Here is a 16,758-nt window from a genome sequence, read left to right as displayed (position 1 = left end):
AGCAAGTGAGTACAGAAAGTTGTATTAAGATCTGATAACTTGCCTTGTGGGGTTATTTCAGGTCTCATTTAATATTTTCTATACTAATACATTTATCCAGTTTGTGAAAGTTTCTATTATTTTCTTATGACATTTTGAGAGTAGGTTTTACAAAAGCATTTAAATTTAGCTGCAAAAGATGCTTAAAATATTTGTAACAATCCCAACTTTAATGCGATAGTAAATTTATATGAGTCTTACCAAATTATACTGAAAATTTGTGAGGTGGCTGAATATCGATTAAGTACCAATAAAATTGATATTGTTCTTTGAGAAAAATAATAATACAAGTAGTGTATCAAATTTGATGATACTTGAGAATTTATTTGATAAAGAAGGATTACACAAGAGATATAGATACTATAATATTTAGGTCTACTATTTTGGAACATTAACCTTTAGACATATTAGGCATATATCTCTTACTTTTATCTTTTTGTTTACTTAATGTATCGTGTGTCCATAAAATTGCTTTACCCACCCGAAAATCTCTTTTCAGTTGTATTCTCTAACAAAGCATACTTAATAGATTCACATAAAAATATATTTACCAAGCAAGAAAACACCTTCTCTTTCTCCCCTTCATCTTCTGTGTGAAGTGATATAAAAATAAACCAGTAAAACAAATTCTCACAGCTATAATTAATCCAATCATTTGTCTGACCTTGTGAGCATGTTCTTCTTGAACTATAAATTTCCACCAAGTAAACTCTAACACATTTTTTTTACAAAATAAAATATTACCTGTTTTACCTGGAAATGTTGATTTTTTCTCTCTCAGATTAGAAGAACTTTGGTAGTTCTAATGGCACCTCAAAATATATTATAGAAAGAATTATATGTTAGGGAATCGATTTCGTTCACTTTTCTGGTTTACCATTGGTGCGACTGTGTTGGCTTTGGACAATACTCTTTAAGGTTTATAAGCTTTAGACACGAGTATCTATACAAGATACATGCTTGGATAATACCTTGTCCGCCAAGCAAATCTTTGCCAAGCCAACATTTCCCAAGAAAATCAACCGCAAAAAAAAACGCTGGGTATTGCTTGAACTTGTAGATAGAGTCGAATACATGTAATATAGCTACTTTATGACAGCTTTAGTTACAATTCAGACAGGTAACTATTATAGTCTCAGAGTTGACGTTTTTATATATATATATAATCAGACCTTTTATTTCTTTTGGTCCGAAGCTTCCGGAGCTAAACACTGTTAAGGTATATACTCATATAGATATTCAGTTATTATAATAGACCCTTGACAGCATATATATATATATATATATATATGCTTATTTTTTTATCTGCTTACTCACCCGTAGTTGGAAATGAATAAGCGCGCTACAGAGTCTCATTACGACCCAATATTTGGTATAGTGGTCTGCTCCCATATTCAATTATAAAATCCTGTGTTATTTCCTTTTTAGAAGTTAAATACATTTGTTCCACAAAGTATCGGTGTTTTTTTTTATTGCAGTGATAATTATGTTTGATGTTGATTGGTGGTGAGCCTCTACACTTAATGGCAGTGGAGTATGTCAGAGCTTGTTTTTTAAGCTTTTATATTTAATGTGTATTAGGATAAAGTACACGCAAGTACACCCTAAGCTCGGTCCTTTACAATAGATTAAAAAGACTATAGTATGTATTTATTTGTGTTTATTATAATAAGTAAAAAGAGATAGAGCACGTTAAAATAAGAACCGAAGTGCGTGAGAGGACCAAAAGAAAGACATATATTTGAATCAGAGGTTGTTAGAGATGGCTGGGTATTTGAGAGGAAGTGTTATGTATTCCAGCCCTTTTTTCTTTACAACCCATAGCATAAAGATAGAATTTGTTAGTTTGGAGGTTTGACAGAGCTCTCTTATTGCCAAGATCCATGGTATACAATCTAGAAATGGTGTGGAGACATGTCTAAACCTACCCCAACTTAACCATAGGTTTGTTGAGAAAGGAGGAGCAAAAACAACTATTACAGATTTCTGTATCTTTTAAGCAAGGCTAAAGTAAACAATTCTTAGCAAACTATTTTCTTTGCTTGGGTCTCTATATGCTAATGTATTTCAGTTGAACATGTCAACCATTCAAAGGGTTAGAAATATATTCCTGTGAGATTATAATTTGAAGCATACGGCACAAACGTTGAATAAGAGAATAATCTATTATTGATTGTATTGATGTGTTCTTATGTTTGTACTGTATATCTCATTGACTAGACAACTTAATTATGAAGCAAAGAAAACACATGTAGTAAAGTCATATATTCTATGAATCTGTGGCGTAAAAATGTGGCAACCCAAATAAACTGTATTTCAAGACAAAAAAAAAATTAAAAGCAGTGTTTCACTAATAATAATTATTTAATTTCGAGTTTGAATATAGTGGGAAATTTAGAATAGAGGAACAACAGGCCTCGAATGAAACTTATGAGAATTACAGGCTTTTATAGAAATATAGTTTGTATTGTAAGCTTCTGTTTTGTGGCATGATATTTATTTAATTTATTTTGGAATATGTACGCATGACATCTACCATAATATATATATATATATATATATATATATATATATATATAATAAAGTGGTTGCTCGTAGTATAGTATATACTTACCTATGTTATTTACCTAATAAAGATATAGTAATCAGAACTTCACATACCAAACACAAGAGTAACTTGTTATTAAGCAAAAGAAGAAAAGAAGAAATTCTGAAAGTGTTCATTTGTAATGGCGGGAAAATGAGATTTTATATAAATACACTAGATAGTACTTTCTAAGATTAATAGGTTTGAATTTGGTTTATTGCGTATTTAAATGTCACATCAGATTAACAATTTTTCTTGGATGCTTCTATGTATATTAAAAACAGAATGTCAAGGTACTCATGGCCAATTTATAGAGCTACTAAACTACGTATAAATAGTATATAGAATGATGTCAAATGTATACATTATACTCATATATACATGCAATAAAAGAACCTTTTAAAACATTATTGGTAACATGTATTAAAGCATACTTATTATCAAGCACAAATAAGTATCGAATGTGAGACAGAAAAAAGCCTCTTTGACTTTACTCTATATTATTTCTAGTAGTATTGAGATTATTTTAATAGAATATAAGCAATAAATACTAAATTTTGGGGTAAATCCTGATATTGGATGGGCTGTGAGAACCACAATATACTGCTAGTAATATCCTACTGTTCTATAAACAATCTCTTATTGATAAAGGCTAATAATTTACCTAAAGATGGTACGAAAGCTCTTAAATGATAGACTACTGATATGTTAGCTCATAAATAACATCCTTGATATGACTCCTAGTGATTACAAATATTCACCAACCAATATCTCCACGGAAGATTAGGGTAGCTTATGCATGCTTATATATTAAGATCGCACTTACCATTGCTTCGGAGCTTAGCAAGTTTTCCAAGAATCTTTCTTCCAAACCTTCTTTTGTAAAATTTGAATCGAATATGTAAGTGGTATATGCACCATTGATTAGTTTGTAAGACAGTCCTAGTGAGCTATCAATAGATTAATAAGCTAACCGATGCTCTTCCTGTTTTAAATTAAATCGATAAAAAGCATAGACTTCATGTATTGCCAATTGTCTATTGGTAAGTACCATCGGTTCAAAGGAGCATTTTGCTAATCTACTTGCATATACTATACGGAAAATCATCATATAAAAATAATCTTTTTAAGCTTTGCGATACTCATTTCCTTTCGTCTTCTTCTTTTAATAGTATATCATATTCCATATATCATTTAAGAAGATTCAAAAAGGCAGCAATTATTATGTTCTCTCTAGTTATTTTCTGATGTGAATTTCTTGTATTATAAGGTGTAAAGCATATTTATATATACATATATATATATATATATATATACATAAGCTATCTTGATTATTCTTTCCAGCTAAAAAAAGAAACCCATGTATTTCTTTTGTAAATGACAAAGATGGAGTTATCCGGCGACATACACACACTACTCCAATACCATAAATTCTCATACAATATCTTCTTTATTTATTTCTTTGGACATTTTATATGGTCATATGCATAGTAAATTACGGCACCTAATACCCTTGAATCAAATACAGTGTTAAATGTAAATTGCAAGAATATCTAATATAAAAGCGTATTAGCGGTCATATTTCGATCACTGTAACACTAATTGTATAGTTCAGGGTAGAAAATAAAAGTCATCAACGCCGCTTGGTAGTTGTGCAAGATTACTAAAAAAAGATATCCGTGTTACATCCGGCTACAATTTTGTTTGGCTGACCTTGTTTGTTGCCTAGAAACCATTTTGTTGTTGTTGTTCTTTTTTTACTCTTTTGCTTACACTAATCTCCGGAAGATTTTTATGAAGATTCAATATAAATATATATTTAATACTAATATTGCTTTTGAATCCGTCTTTCATTTTGATGTTTAATTATGATATAGGTAGATATATATATATATATATTTCCGGGTTAATCCTCCGTTGAATAGAAGAATATCGAGTTTTTGGTAATTAGCACTCTTTTAGACAAATCAGAACTTTAAATACACCTCTTTGGGTGACTGTATCTTTAAACAAAGGCCAATATTTATAGGTTAAAAGTCATTCTAACTTGGGCATCGCTCATGTGGCTTTTAAGTTTGCTTGATAGACCCACTTTTACGGTTTGTAATCCTCTTACGAGTAAAATGAACAGACAAGAAACATTCGGTTAATCATACTTTAGTATCAGTGACTGTGAGATAAGACATATATATATATATAGTCTTAAAAAATAATAAGAATAAGCTAACCTATAGTTCTTTAAATACAATGATAGCACAACGATTTAAACCACAAAGAGACTGCCTCTTTTAATGGATACTTTCTTCTTTGTTCTATCTTCTCGGGAAATCCTGTCTGAATATCTTCCGTTTTGGTGTACAAAGGCGATGCGGACTTTACAGATTCACGTTTGCAAAGCGTGGTGTATGCGGACTTTTAGCCTTTGTTGATCGCTATGTAACTAAGCCAGACTTTAAGGACGTACAAACCAGTTTTTTATTCGTATTTTCTGAACTGTCCGTGGTTCCACTCAGAGTTTTGGAGTTCCATTCTTTCCATCTTGCAGTAGTCCTTTTTGGGATTCAGGGACTGAAAACGTTTTTTTTTTCTTTTGCCCCTTTACCTTGTATTTGTTTTTCTCTCTTTCCAGCTAACCTTTTTCGCGCTTACTCATACTCTCCTTCCACCCCATTTTATTTACCTTTTTCCTTTTTTTTTTTTGCTTCTTCTTTTACTGTTAGCCTCTTGCACTTCTTCTGATGGCTCCAAGTCCCTCAACACAGTCTATTACAGACCTCACTACAAGATTCCACAAAGCTAAAGGAGACATCCCTCCTCTTCTTATTGGAGCTTCAGTAACAATTGTAGGCGAGAATCTCTACCTTTTTGGTGGACGCCACAAAGCATCGCGCCAAATATCTAGCAAGCTGTATGTTCTCTCCCTCGAGACATACTTTTGGAAAAGCGTTATTCCGAAGAACACTCCGCCTACAGCCCGTTACTTTCATTCTGCAGATTGTTATGAAAACCACATCTTATTGTTTGGAGGCATGGCTTCTGATAAATCATCACCCAATGGGCTGTGTGCCTTGGGTGATATAGTTCTTCTCAACCTACAGGACGAAAATGGCGATCTTGCTTGGGAATACCCAGACACACAATCTACCACCTTACCCCAACCCCGATACGCACATCTCTCAAGCATCTCTGGCTCAGAACTAATGATTATGGGCGGCCAAGACATTGAAAATGAGTATATCCCCGAGGTCAACGTATTCGACTGCAAGCAAAAGACATGGTTCAACCCGATACCTATCGAACCACATTATGGTGCCTACCGATCAGCAGCAGTATCTATCCCAACGTCCTCTTTTGCCTCACTAAATATGCCACGTATTGTTGACTCTGCGAACACATCTTTTGCATCTCCATTCGATGAAAATAATGCGTACAACCACTCTCGTCAACGTAACAAGACGTCAACTGTTCATGTGTATTCTAGTTCAAACATCGATGGACCTGTACGCCAATTCCATGCACTCACAGTCTCGACAAAGGGCGAGTTTATTGATTTAACAGATCGCTCAAACCTTTTAGCCGGCACTGCACTTCCTCCACCATTACGTTTCCCGGTGGCTTTTGCATGTGGCCAGTACATGGTTATTGCAGGCTCTTGTATCACTCCCACAAGCTCGCAGTATCATATTTGGGCTCTAAATTTTGCAGCTATGGCTTGGACCCGACTCGATGCAGGCCCTGCTCTCTCAAAAGGCTCCTGGCTACGTGGCGCTTTGTATAAGAACTCCAATAGATTTTATGTGTTTGGTCATCCGGATCGATCAATGGGTGATGACTACAAAAACCGGATTGTAAGCTTTGAGTATCTCGTGAGCATTGACACAGAAGCTTTTGGAATCTACCAACCACCAACACCTTCGTACGACGCCGAAGCTCAGGGTCTGGGACTTTGCATACTAAATGACATGACTTTGGCGGACTTGACGATCATCACCACTGACCAACAGTCTGTGCCAGTCAACTCCGCCATCCTGGCTCAACGATGGCCTTCTATTCGGGCTTTGCTGAGTCCACTATTGTCTCCAGAGAATCCGGATCCTTCTGTCCAGACTACACACAAACTCACCTTTCCAGACACACACTCTGTGCTTGTTGCATTCCTACAGTTTATCTATACAGACCAATTATTGACTGCTCAACAGCATCAGCCTCACATTCTTTCCAGATTACTACTTATTGCCGATTTGTTTGGAATCGCTCGTTTAAAGGAACTCGCAGTTCATGCTCTTCATCAAATGCTTAATATGTCGACAGCATCAGTAATTTATGAAACTGCAGCTCTTTCTAACTCTATTTCGCTTCAAATAAGAGCTCTCCGTGTCTTGATTAATGCAAAGAAGATGATGCAACGCAAGCAGCAGCAGCAGCAGCAGCAGCAACAACAACAAGGAGAGCAACAGAAGCAGCAACAACAACAGCAACAACAACAGCAGCAGAGACAACAGCAACAGCCGAATTATCAACAGAAAAACTATCAACATAACCAATACGATCGACCTTTATCACCACCTTATCTGGATCGTACCCAAATGCTTTCTGGATTATCAGATCCATATTCTCAGCAACAGAACAACACAGCACCAGCCTATCAACCCATGTCACAATTACTTCAACAATATGATCTTAATGCGCCTATAACTCCAGACATACATGGACTAGGTCCATCATCAAACTCATATTTTGGGTCGCATTTTGGACAGAAACAAAAAGCTAATGCGACACTTGGTGGCTCACACCAAGACTTATCCTTAACACCATCATCGTCTATAACTGGCACACAAGCTTCTACAAACAGTGCATATCCATCTATTCACATGCGATCTGATTCACAGAGATCTGGCTCGCAGAGATCTGTTTCTGGTTCTGGTTATCCAAATTCATCTGCATCATCATCGGTGACCCCACCAACATCCCCGCCTTCTACTTCACATACCGAACCACCAAAATACTCTCGGTCGACTTCTTCTTTCTGGCTTCCACTATCCTCAAGAAAAAAAGCAGCAGCAGCAGCAGCGGCGGCGGCGGCACAAGCAGCAGCGGCGGCGGCAACATCACAACAACCATCACCTAAAACACCACCTACTATTTCACCTCGTTCCAAATGGCGCCCTTCTGAATATACACCACATACTGTTATGAATGTTTATCAATGAAAGAAGGAAAGAATAAGAAATCCATCGAAGTCAAGGACAATAAAAACAATGGCCCACTATGAAAATGTTGACCCACTGATTTTTTTTTTCAGAAAAAAAAAGAAGGTAGTCTAGACCAATATTTTTATTTTCTTCATAAATATCTATATATTCTAACGGACGAATCTACTTGGAATATAAAGCTAAACTATGCAAAACAATCAATCAATAGAATTATTATTGTTTTATTAGTAAAAAAAAGAAGAATTGCTATTTAGCTATAACTAGAAAATTGTATTACAATAATAATAATAAACAAAATGAGTATGGCTGGTCCTTACTTGTTTAACCAAATACAAATATACATAGTTCTCCAAAGATTGATACGACCAATTTTGACGCTATACATACATATATATATATAATTTTGGATTTTTTATATTCACAATATTTACCATTGATAGCAATGTATAGCTTGTTAGCATAATTTGACTTTATTTTATATATGTATAAAAAAATGTATGTAATCTATCGAGAATGTAAGACATGTACTTGGGTGCTTCCATTTATTTATTCTTTTATTTTTTTTACAGCTACTGTTAAAGTTATCTTGACTGTTGATTTGATCAATATCGCATCTTTGCCTCTCTGTTTTTTTTGTATTACAGAGAAAATGCCTTTCTGATTCTGGGTTTTTCTTCTTTTTTTTTTTTTTGGTTCTCGGTCGAAGAGCTTAATTTCTTCTATGACCCGCTTAGTTTCAGCGATATACAAGGTTAGCTCAAGTCGTACTTGAGAATCAGGCAATATATTCTGTAAATACTTTAACTGCCTTTATAGTATATTCTGCTATTCAGAAGAGGTAATTAGAACGTATATATATATATATATATATGTACACCTCTCCTAGTTTTTTTTCGTTTTTTTTTTTTAAAAAAAAGGACTAGTCTTGGTAGTCTAAGCTTTAGGTCATAATGCTAAGACAATTTAGAAAACCATATTGGTCTATGGCGTCTTTTAGTATATGTGTGTATGTGTTCTTTGTCATACATGACACATACTCTTTGATAGGTGTGTACGTGTAACAGAAATCTGGCACATGGGTTTTAAAGAATAAAGTAACACATACAAAATGATGAGTAACCTCAGTTATCAAACTGAATATACTTGGGTATATTATTGTTTACACAAAGAGACAACAGGCCCTATTTTTCTTTATATATTTGTATATACTAACAAATCTACTTTTCTGTAATATCATATCTACTGATGATAATTATTATTCTATTAAATGATAATACTTAAAGAACGACCTCTTATGATTCCTTGTTATATCTTGACGCCTTGAAAAAAAACCAATTGCTTAGAACATGGTCATACACGGACACAGACACACATATGACTGTGTTACATATTGTTAATCAAATTATGTTCTATTTAAATTTAATTTGATATGATGTCTTTATTCACCACCCTGTAAATATAGGTTTACATTGTTATCTTACTATTGTAATAAAGTGGTTAACTCTAGAAATAGTCAAGAGAGAGATAGAGCAGAGTAGTTTAATCTGCAAAGATCATTGAAAACTCTGCTAACACCACACCATCAATACCGCAAAGCCATGCCTTATTTTATATGAATTCATTTATGCTAATGCAATCTAGATCTTGTACATGTATATATGATCAATAACTCCCTTTAGATGTTAAATGAATACAAGTCACTTTTTCTTTGGAATTTTTATTTCATTGAGCCCTTGGTTGACTATTAAACTTGGTTTATCAAATGAATTTATTCAAAACTTTTTTATTAATATTTATTGTGTTATTTTCACACACCCATTTTATTGCATTTGAACGTGAGATCTTCAATTATGAGATATTGTACTTATATTATATTTGTATCTATATTCGATCATATCATCATATTGGGTAAAGTACACCTTATAGACGACTACAAAAGTCGAGCATGAGAAAACGGTAAAGATCAAAGTTTGGTTCTTTCTCTTTCTTTCTTTTGCACATGGCACTTGACAGGACACATGGAAAAGTAATTAATTTTTTTTCTGTAAAATAATAATAGTAGTAATAGTCGAGATAACAAAGTAATGTTGTTTCAAGCTGTAGTATCATTTAAACTAGCATACGTAAGAAAACCATGTCCACTTCAAGTTAGATACATGCAATCATCTTGTGTTAGTTGGCTTATATCCTTTTCTTTATGGTATTTAGAGAATTTATCAAAGAATGCTATACTAAATAGCTCAGTTTATATGTTTACTGGTGTTCTTTAAAGATATCACCAACCTAATAAACTAAAAGTAACAATATCTATGTGGACAGGCTAGAGAGCATTTTAACACAAACTATCTATGTTTTTTTTTTTTAAAAAAAAAAGAAATCATAAAGCTACCACTCATTAATTCGGTCGCATCATTGATCTTTGCTGTGAGGTTAGACACTGACATGCGGTACTTTTACAAACTTCAGATAAATGGCTCTCTTTCTCTCTCTTCTCGTGAATACCAAGATTTGTTCTCTTAAGAGACTGGGCTCGCCCCTTTTTAGTTTATCAATAAACACGGGTGCGTCTGTGTCTAACTTTAGTCAGGAGTTTTCTCTTGCTCATTTGGTGAGACATGGTATGATTCGAATCATAGAGAAAAAGGTACCATGGAGAGATAGATAACATGAACGAAGGGTTAATATATATATACCAGTATGAATAGAAGATCTATAGCCCTAATTAATCGGTCCTCTGAGGCAAATAAACTTGCTCTAAATATAATTCTCTTGTATTATTGTGCCCCTTTGAAAAATATAATTTACTTCTCTAAATTCGAATTTTAATTCTAATTCCTTTAGTATCATAAGCACATTTTTAGAAACATATTGGTTGATGAGGGAGTTCAATAATCTTCCATTATTTATGCGGCAAGAAAATTAGCAATCTTCTAATATTATTTTCTTTATTATTAAATAATAATAACAATAATATATTAACCACATTATACCGGTAAAACTATTGGCAAAATGAGAGCCTTTTTTTTTAAAAAAAAATTGAGTTAAAATAAGGAAAAATATATAGCAAAATAATAAAGGAACAACAGCCGCATAGCAGTGTCACGTTGATAGAAGGTACTTAGCTTTAATTAATCTTTCAAGAGGTCTAATGTTGGTGTCAATTAACTCTTGTTTAGATCTCTAGAAATTACAATATTTAAGGTCTGTTAATCTTTTCAATAAAAAAAACTGACTTTACATATTGGTATCTTTTTGCTTTTTGCTTGTCAAAAATCCTTCTCTAATAATCCTTGTAGAAAAAGTACTCATTTGTGGGCTGTGTGTCTTTTTTATTTTATTTTATTTGAAAGTACTGAGAGTGCACCATTACAGTAAAACACATTTGTAAGGCGCATTTTTTGGGATAATTTTTTTATATATTTAGGTAGAAAGTAGGTTAATGCTATATAAACAATAATGCCATAAATGTTTAATATGATTCTTAATAACCTAAGAATATTATTACTATTCTTTTGCACTGTCTATTTAAAAATGAGATCCATTCATAATGGTTACTAACTCTTAAAAACACGTCTTTTATTCTCGAATAGTGAGCCTTACAAATGTGTTTGAATATTTTTTATCTTTAATTATATTTTCGCTATTTTAATGGCGTCAGTTTACAAGAAATAACATGAATATATAATTGGCCGAATATTTGATTAAGGTTCTGCAAAAAAAAACCGACAAACCTTAATCAAACTTGGAAATTGTTGGTGTTACTGTCACGTCGCCTTTCATCTTCAAAGGCCCTAAGTTTGTGTTTTAGACCGAAAACCCGAGTCCACAAAGGTATCTAATATCATGTTAATTAAACATTTTATTAAAAACTCTCCCAAGGCGCAAGGGGCAATCTGAAAAGATGTGGAGAGAGCATTCGGAGTGTTGCAAACATGTTTTGTAATAATTGTTGGGTTAGCAAGAATATGGAGTTGTAAAACTCTACATGATTGTTGAGCATGAGAGAGAAAAGGGAATAAACTTTAATGGGAACGACTGAAGGATATAGGAAAATGTAGTGGTAGAAGAGATAGAGATGCCAGAGGTTGTATTGACTGACACTATGGGAATGTCACCCTTGATGTCTAGATCAGAGATGTCACTCCCAGATGTAGGTTTTCCCAGTTAAATCCAAAGGCATATCGTCAATTCGAAACCGAGAACACCAATTTCAATTGAGACAGAATTGATGGAAAGCCTGTGACAAAGAGAAGGAGAGAAACAATTATTAAAAACACATTTATTTAATACATATATATATATTACAATTTAATTGCTATCTAAAGCCTTGGCATCATTACTATCACCCTTGTTGAATATGCTGGTAGGTTCCTTTCCTACGCCTCTCTTCCTGATTTCCCGTTGCTCCTCCAAAAGGATCTCGCGGTCTTCAAGATTTTCAATTGACAAAGGATTCATAAACAAGATTTGAATATCTTGAGATTTTCGGAGGACTGCGGTTTGCTTTTCTATGGCTAAGGTGTGTTCCTGTTCAATCTTGAGCTTTTTCCGGGCAAGTAATATACTTTCCTTAAGGTACTCAGTCCGTTCATCACCTCTTCTCATGAGTTCTTTTTGGGTAAGAAAAAACTTTTCAATATCATCACCACTCTTTCTTTTGGCTGATTCTTGGCTGTTTTCCAGTCCTGTTTTAACTGAGCGAGTTGAAAAAGCCTCTTCTTCTACCTCCTCATCATCAAAATCATCAACAGACTGACCAAATCTTGCCACCTTGGGTTTTGGCATCTCATTTCTTGCCGTTGAATCCTAAACCTTTGTTTAAATACCATAAAAAAAGTATGATATATACCTATATCTATATTTTATATGGGCAGCATTTCAATTACTTACATTTGATTCGTCCTCAGAGCCACCTGCTTCCTCCTCTCTTAATCTGGTTAAAATTTCATGATATTTGGTTACTGACTCGCCAATGCAATCCCAACGGTAAGACAAGGCAGAAATAGTGCGTTTCTTAGCATTTTCAGCGGAAGATTCAAGATAGTGTTTGGCTATTCTCTGCCATAATTCATCACTATCTTGTTCACAAGGATTCTCTGAATCATAGGCAACATGAATGTAAGAACGGCAAAGCTGTTCATCGTCTAAGACAGTGAAATCTGTTTCGGAAGATGAATGCTCTTCTACGTAAATGTTGACAATATGTATTACCAAAGTTACATGAACAGAACTCTTTATATTAGTATCAAATGTAAATTGCTCGCGATAAAAACATTACCTTGGTCAGGAATGTTGGATTCATCGATTGGGGTGGCGATGGGAGAGTTGGTTATTCTTTAAAAATTTATTTTTTATATATATTTTTTTGGTAGTAAAAATAAATAAATAAATAAATAAATCAAAAAACGATCAAAGTATATATATAGTAGATATATCTGTCTTATGTATTTCCATGGATTTGATCTAATTTTTTTTTCTTTTATATTTGGTGTGGACAGATCGAAAAGATTAATCAAAGATAAAACAAAAAAATGAATTGAATTGGCCAATAAGAATACCTTTTATGAGTCCATACCGTTTTCTATTTATTTATTTATTTTTTTTTAAAAAAAAAAAGAAAACGCAAACTTAGTTCAAACGCATCAAAGAAAATTAAAGTGTTTATATTACCGTCCCTTCTATCAAGCATGAGATTATACTCATTCAAATTGGCAATGGAAGAAAGATGGCCATTCAGAGTCGCTTGAACTTTTTTTTTTGATCATTTGTTTGATCAATTTAATTGATCAATTTTTTTAAAACTCTAATCTAATAATACGGCTTGACATCTTGGCCTTTATTTCATTTTTGATTAATCTTTTCAATATACCCACGCCAGCTGTATTTATACCTTTTCCTTAACACTTGTATCAATTAATCAGAAACAATTTAAACATGCTACTTATTAAAATGAAGTTTTTTTTTCTTTACAATAATGATAGTTATGCCTTGGCAAGCTATCATTTTTAGTATTGCATTTAAATAGGTATTGTACATCTTTAACTATAGGTTTGAGGCTGTGATATCCTGTTTTACTATTTGAGATAATTATTGAAGTAACAAAGCATTTCTTTGGACCCTGTAGTGTGCGTAACTGAATGTTGCCTTTATATTACTATATACACATTAAATAGGAAAAAAAAAACCGTGTATAAATCAGGTTTGTCAAAAATACGCACACACGTGATTTGTAAACTCATTCCATATTTTTTTTCCTTAAAAAACATTAGTTGAAATAAGCGTATTGTTACTATAATTTTTTACTTTGATTTATGCAAAAAGAGAATGGACGGTTTATCTAATAGCCCAGAGCCAGTTGCTGACTCGGCAAGTGCTGCAATGCCTCATAATAATGAGCTACCATTGCTCATTACCCACCACAGTTTAGTGCATCAGAGAGACTCAAAGGACTTCATCTGTTGATTGATTCCAGAACCGATGTCCAAGTCCAAGCAGAGCATGTTCCTACAGAGACCACACATTTGTATCCAAAACTAGCTGGATTTAATTGGACTTGTTATATTACAACCGATTCAGCTGTCTTGGGTAGGTCACGAACAGACCAAGACAAACAGACTGCCAGAGCAGGAGAAGTTTATATTGGTCTTGGATCCTCAAAAGCAATCTCACGACGACACGCGGAGATAAAATACAATCCTCGAAGAAAACGCTGGGAAATCAGAGTAGCAGGAAGAAATAGTATCAAAGTCGGTCACTTGGTCAAGAAACGAGGAGATCCACCCATCGTATTAAGCACAGGGTACTAATAATAATAGCAATAATACATAGTTGGCTTGTAACAACACTAAAAATTGATATTTATGTATAATGTGAACCTCCTAAAGGTCCTTACTGGATATTGGAGGTGTCCAGTCTGTGTTTATCCTTCCTGATAATTATTCAGGCCCACCACAAGAAACATCGACCAGTACACAGTCAACAGTACATAGCACAGAGGCGGCTACACCAAACTCAGAGAATGATACTGTTCAGCTCGGCATGGATGATGATGAAGCATTAAAGCAAATATTGGGACTTTTACTAAAGACTACTCCAAACCGTCGATCTACTAAAGATATTGTAGATTTTGTTTGTCAGAATACTCAGGACAAAGACAGCAAAGAATACAACAAGGTAGTTTTGAGATATTTCCTTCTTTAACAAGCTATTATTATCTAAAACTGATGTTCCTTTTTTATATACACAAAAGGAGACTGTGCTTAGCATGCTAGTAAGAAGTTCTTATTTCTATCTTGAAGACATTTCACACACAGCGTCACAGGCCAGATCCGATGAAGCACAATGGACATGGGATGTACAAGAAGGATCTGATAATACTGGCCAGTTCCGTGGACAGTCCCACATTTCACAGGATATGTCAGAGTGTGGGGATTTTGAATTCAATTCAACTGGATCTCCAGGATACACCAGCCAATCTCCAAAAGATTTTGGATCATCTGAAGGACCTTGGCTGGGACATGGTGCTTCAATTGGAATTAGTATTGCTGATATCTACAGCACATGGATTGTTGCCAATAACCGGAGTGTTGATACGGATGATATATACAGCGTTGTCTTGGACCGAGATACTACGCGAACAACTGCGGAAAATATAGATCCTGTACTGCCTTTCAAACGTATTAGGACCGAGACTGATGACGGACAGGCTCATTATCAAGGTATTGTGAATTTATGATGAGAGAAACAACCAAAGAAAAAATAAAAAAATAAAAAATAAAAATCCATATAGCACCGACTAACGATTTGAGATCAAATCCATGGAAAGCAATCAGGACAACGGTACTATACCATTAGCTTCATAAAGACGCCAATACAATAATAAAGTAAACGTAAATTTTGATTCTTTAACACCTTTTTAAAGTCAACAATAAAGCAAACCCCTACTCCCCCCTCTCTTCTTTGCTTTCCTTTCTTTATTCCCTGTCGACTTTGAAATCATTCCAACCCTGCCACTAGTTTTTCTGTTGGTTAAAAGACTATTAGAAAAAATAAAATTTAAAAAAAAACAAAGTTTGAACCTTCCGAAATCTTGCTTCTTGAAATAATGATACTAATAATAAAAGACTTTAATATATCAAGGTCCCTTAATATAAAGCTCTTATTCTTTGTACGCCAATTACACGAGCGTTTTTTTTAAAGTAAATAATAAAAAAACAATGCGGGATTAGTTGAGTTATTTTATTGGCTTGTATGTAATTACATAAATCTTTAGGTTAATATTCAAGGCTTGCAAAATTATATGTCTTATTGGAGCCGTTGATGAGGCCTACAAACTAAATGAGTATTTGGTACATAGCTAGTCAAAATCATTCTTTTCTGGAGAGATAATAATAATCTTATAATATAATTGAAACCAACTCTTTAATCTTAAGGTGGTTTGTAGACTACCCAAGATAGGCATACTAAAAGGGTTTTCTTCAGGGTTGATCCAAACTCACAAACTGTAAAAGAAAAAAGAAAAAACTCAGACGCTTTTCATCAAAGTGAGTATTTTTTTTGTTCAAGCGAAAGAAGAAAAAAAAAAGAAAAAAAAACCCCATGATCAGGACACAAGTTGTGCCTACATAATGATTCCTATAAATCAATCAATACACTCTCTTCAACCCCTCCTCCCCTCTCCAAACCTCACAAGCAATCTTCATAATCCTTTAATATGAACGTCGAGCCTGTGATTCCTGAGCTAACACCAGAGAAGGTCGCCCATTTTCTACCTCTATCCGGCCATCTTCCACGTATCGAAGGAAGGATTATCAACGTAACTCACCAGATTCCATACAATATCCTTCGGTCAGCCAAACCATCCCACTCCCACAAGGCTGCTTCTATCGAGTCTGCAGTCGAATCTACTGCCATAGCTCA

The 16,758-nt window shown here is 34.1% G+C and overlaps 6 protein-coding genes across 6 annotated transcripts; 3 read left to right on the top strand and 3 right to left on the bottom strand.

Annotated features, from left to right (window-relative positions):
- Positions 1-124: 124 nt before the first annotated feature.
- On the bottom strand, positions 125-1,115 carry PHYBLDRAFT_60822 (hypothetical protein; the record flags this gene model as incomplete). The annotated part of the gene is made up of 6 exons (XM_018440704.1): positions 125-206; positions 241-306; positions 517-547; positions 655-750; positions 793-841; positions 1,011-1,115. 6 exons carry the CDS (start codon positions 1,113-1,115, stop codon positions 125-127), a joined length of 429 nt encoding a protein of 142 aa, XP_018295734.1.
- Positions 1,116-2,539: 1,424 nt separating this feature from the next.
- Positions 2,540-3,734, bottom strand: PHYBLDRAFT_164589 (hypothetical protein; the record flags this gene model as incomplete). Its single annotated transcript, XM_018435041.1, has 4 exons — positions 2,540-2,571; positions 2,654-2,666; positions 3,453-3,576; positions 3,601-3,734. The coding sequence occupies 4 exons, from the start codon at positions 3,732-3,734 to the stop codon at positions 2,540-2,542; spliced, it is 303 nt and encodes a 100-aa protein (XP_018295733.1).
- Positions 3,735-5,364: 1,630 nt separating this feature from the next.
- On the top strand, positions 5,365-7,014 carry PHYBLDRAFT_87911 (hypothetical protein; the record flags this gene model as incomplete). The annotated part of the gene is made up of 1 exon (XM_018443680.1): positions 5,365-7,014. A coding segment is annotated over one exon (1,650 nt), but the record flags the coding sequence as incomplete, so codon positions are not given.
- Positions 7,015-10,309: 3,295 nt separating this feature from the next.
- PHYBLDRAFT_60819 (hypothetical protein) lies at positions 10,310-12,007 on the top strand (the record flags this gene model as incomplete). The annotated part of the gene is made up of 4 exons (XM_018440703.1): positions 10,310-10,470; positions 11,546-11,670; positions 11,719-11,792; positions 11,888-12,007. 4 exons carry the CDS (start codon positions 10,310-10,312, stop codon positions 12,005-12,007), a joined length of 480 nt encoding a protein of 159 aa, XP_018295731.1.
- A 140-nt stretch (positions 12,008-12,147) lies between these two features.
- PHYBLDRAFT_60818 (hypothetical protein) lies at positions 12,148-13,141 on the bottom strand (the record flags this gene model as incomplete). The annotated part of the gene is made up of 3 exons (XM_018440702.1): positions 12,148-12,645; positions 12,730-13,071; positions 13,118-13,141. The coding sequence occupies 3 exons, from the start codon at positions 13,139-13,141 to the stop codon at positions 12,148-12,150; spliced, it is 864 nt and encodes a 287-aa protein (XP_018295730.1).
- Positions 13,142-14,163: 1,022 nt separating this feature from the next.
- PHYBLDRAFT_141558 (hypothetical protein) lies at positions 14,164-15,693 on the top strand (the record flags this gene model as incomplete). Its single annotated transcript, XM_018430614.1, has 5 exons — positions 14,164-14,193; positions 14,262-14,638; positions 14,724-15,012; positions 15,089-15,557; positions 15,629-15,693. The coding sequence occupies 5 exons, from the start codon at positions 14,164-14,166 to the stop codon at positions 15,691-15,693; spliced, it is 1,230 nt and encodes a 409-aa protein (XP_018295729.1).
- Positions 15,694-16,758: the final 1,065 nt, after the last annotated feature.

Source organism: Phycomyces blakesleeanus (genome assembly GCF_001638985.1).
Source record: "Phycomyces blakesleeanus NRRL 1555(-) unplaced genomic scaffold PHYBLscaffold_4, whole genome shotgun sequence".
Lineage (NCBI taxonomy): Eukaryota > Fungi > Mucoromycota > Mucoromycetes > Mucorales > Phycomycetaceae > Phycomyces > Phycomyces blakesleeanus.
This window is presented reverse-complemented; position numbering and strand designations above follow the sequence as displayed.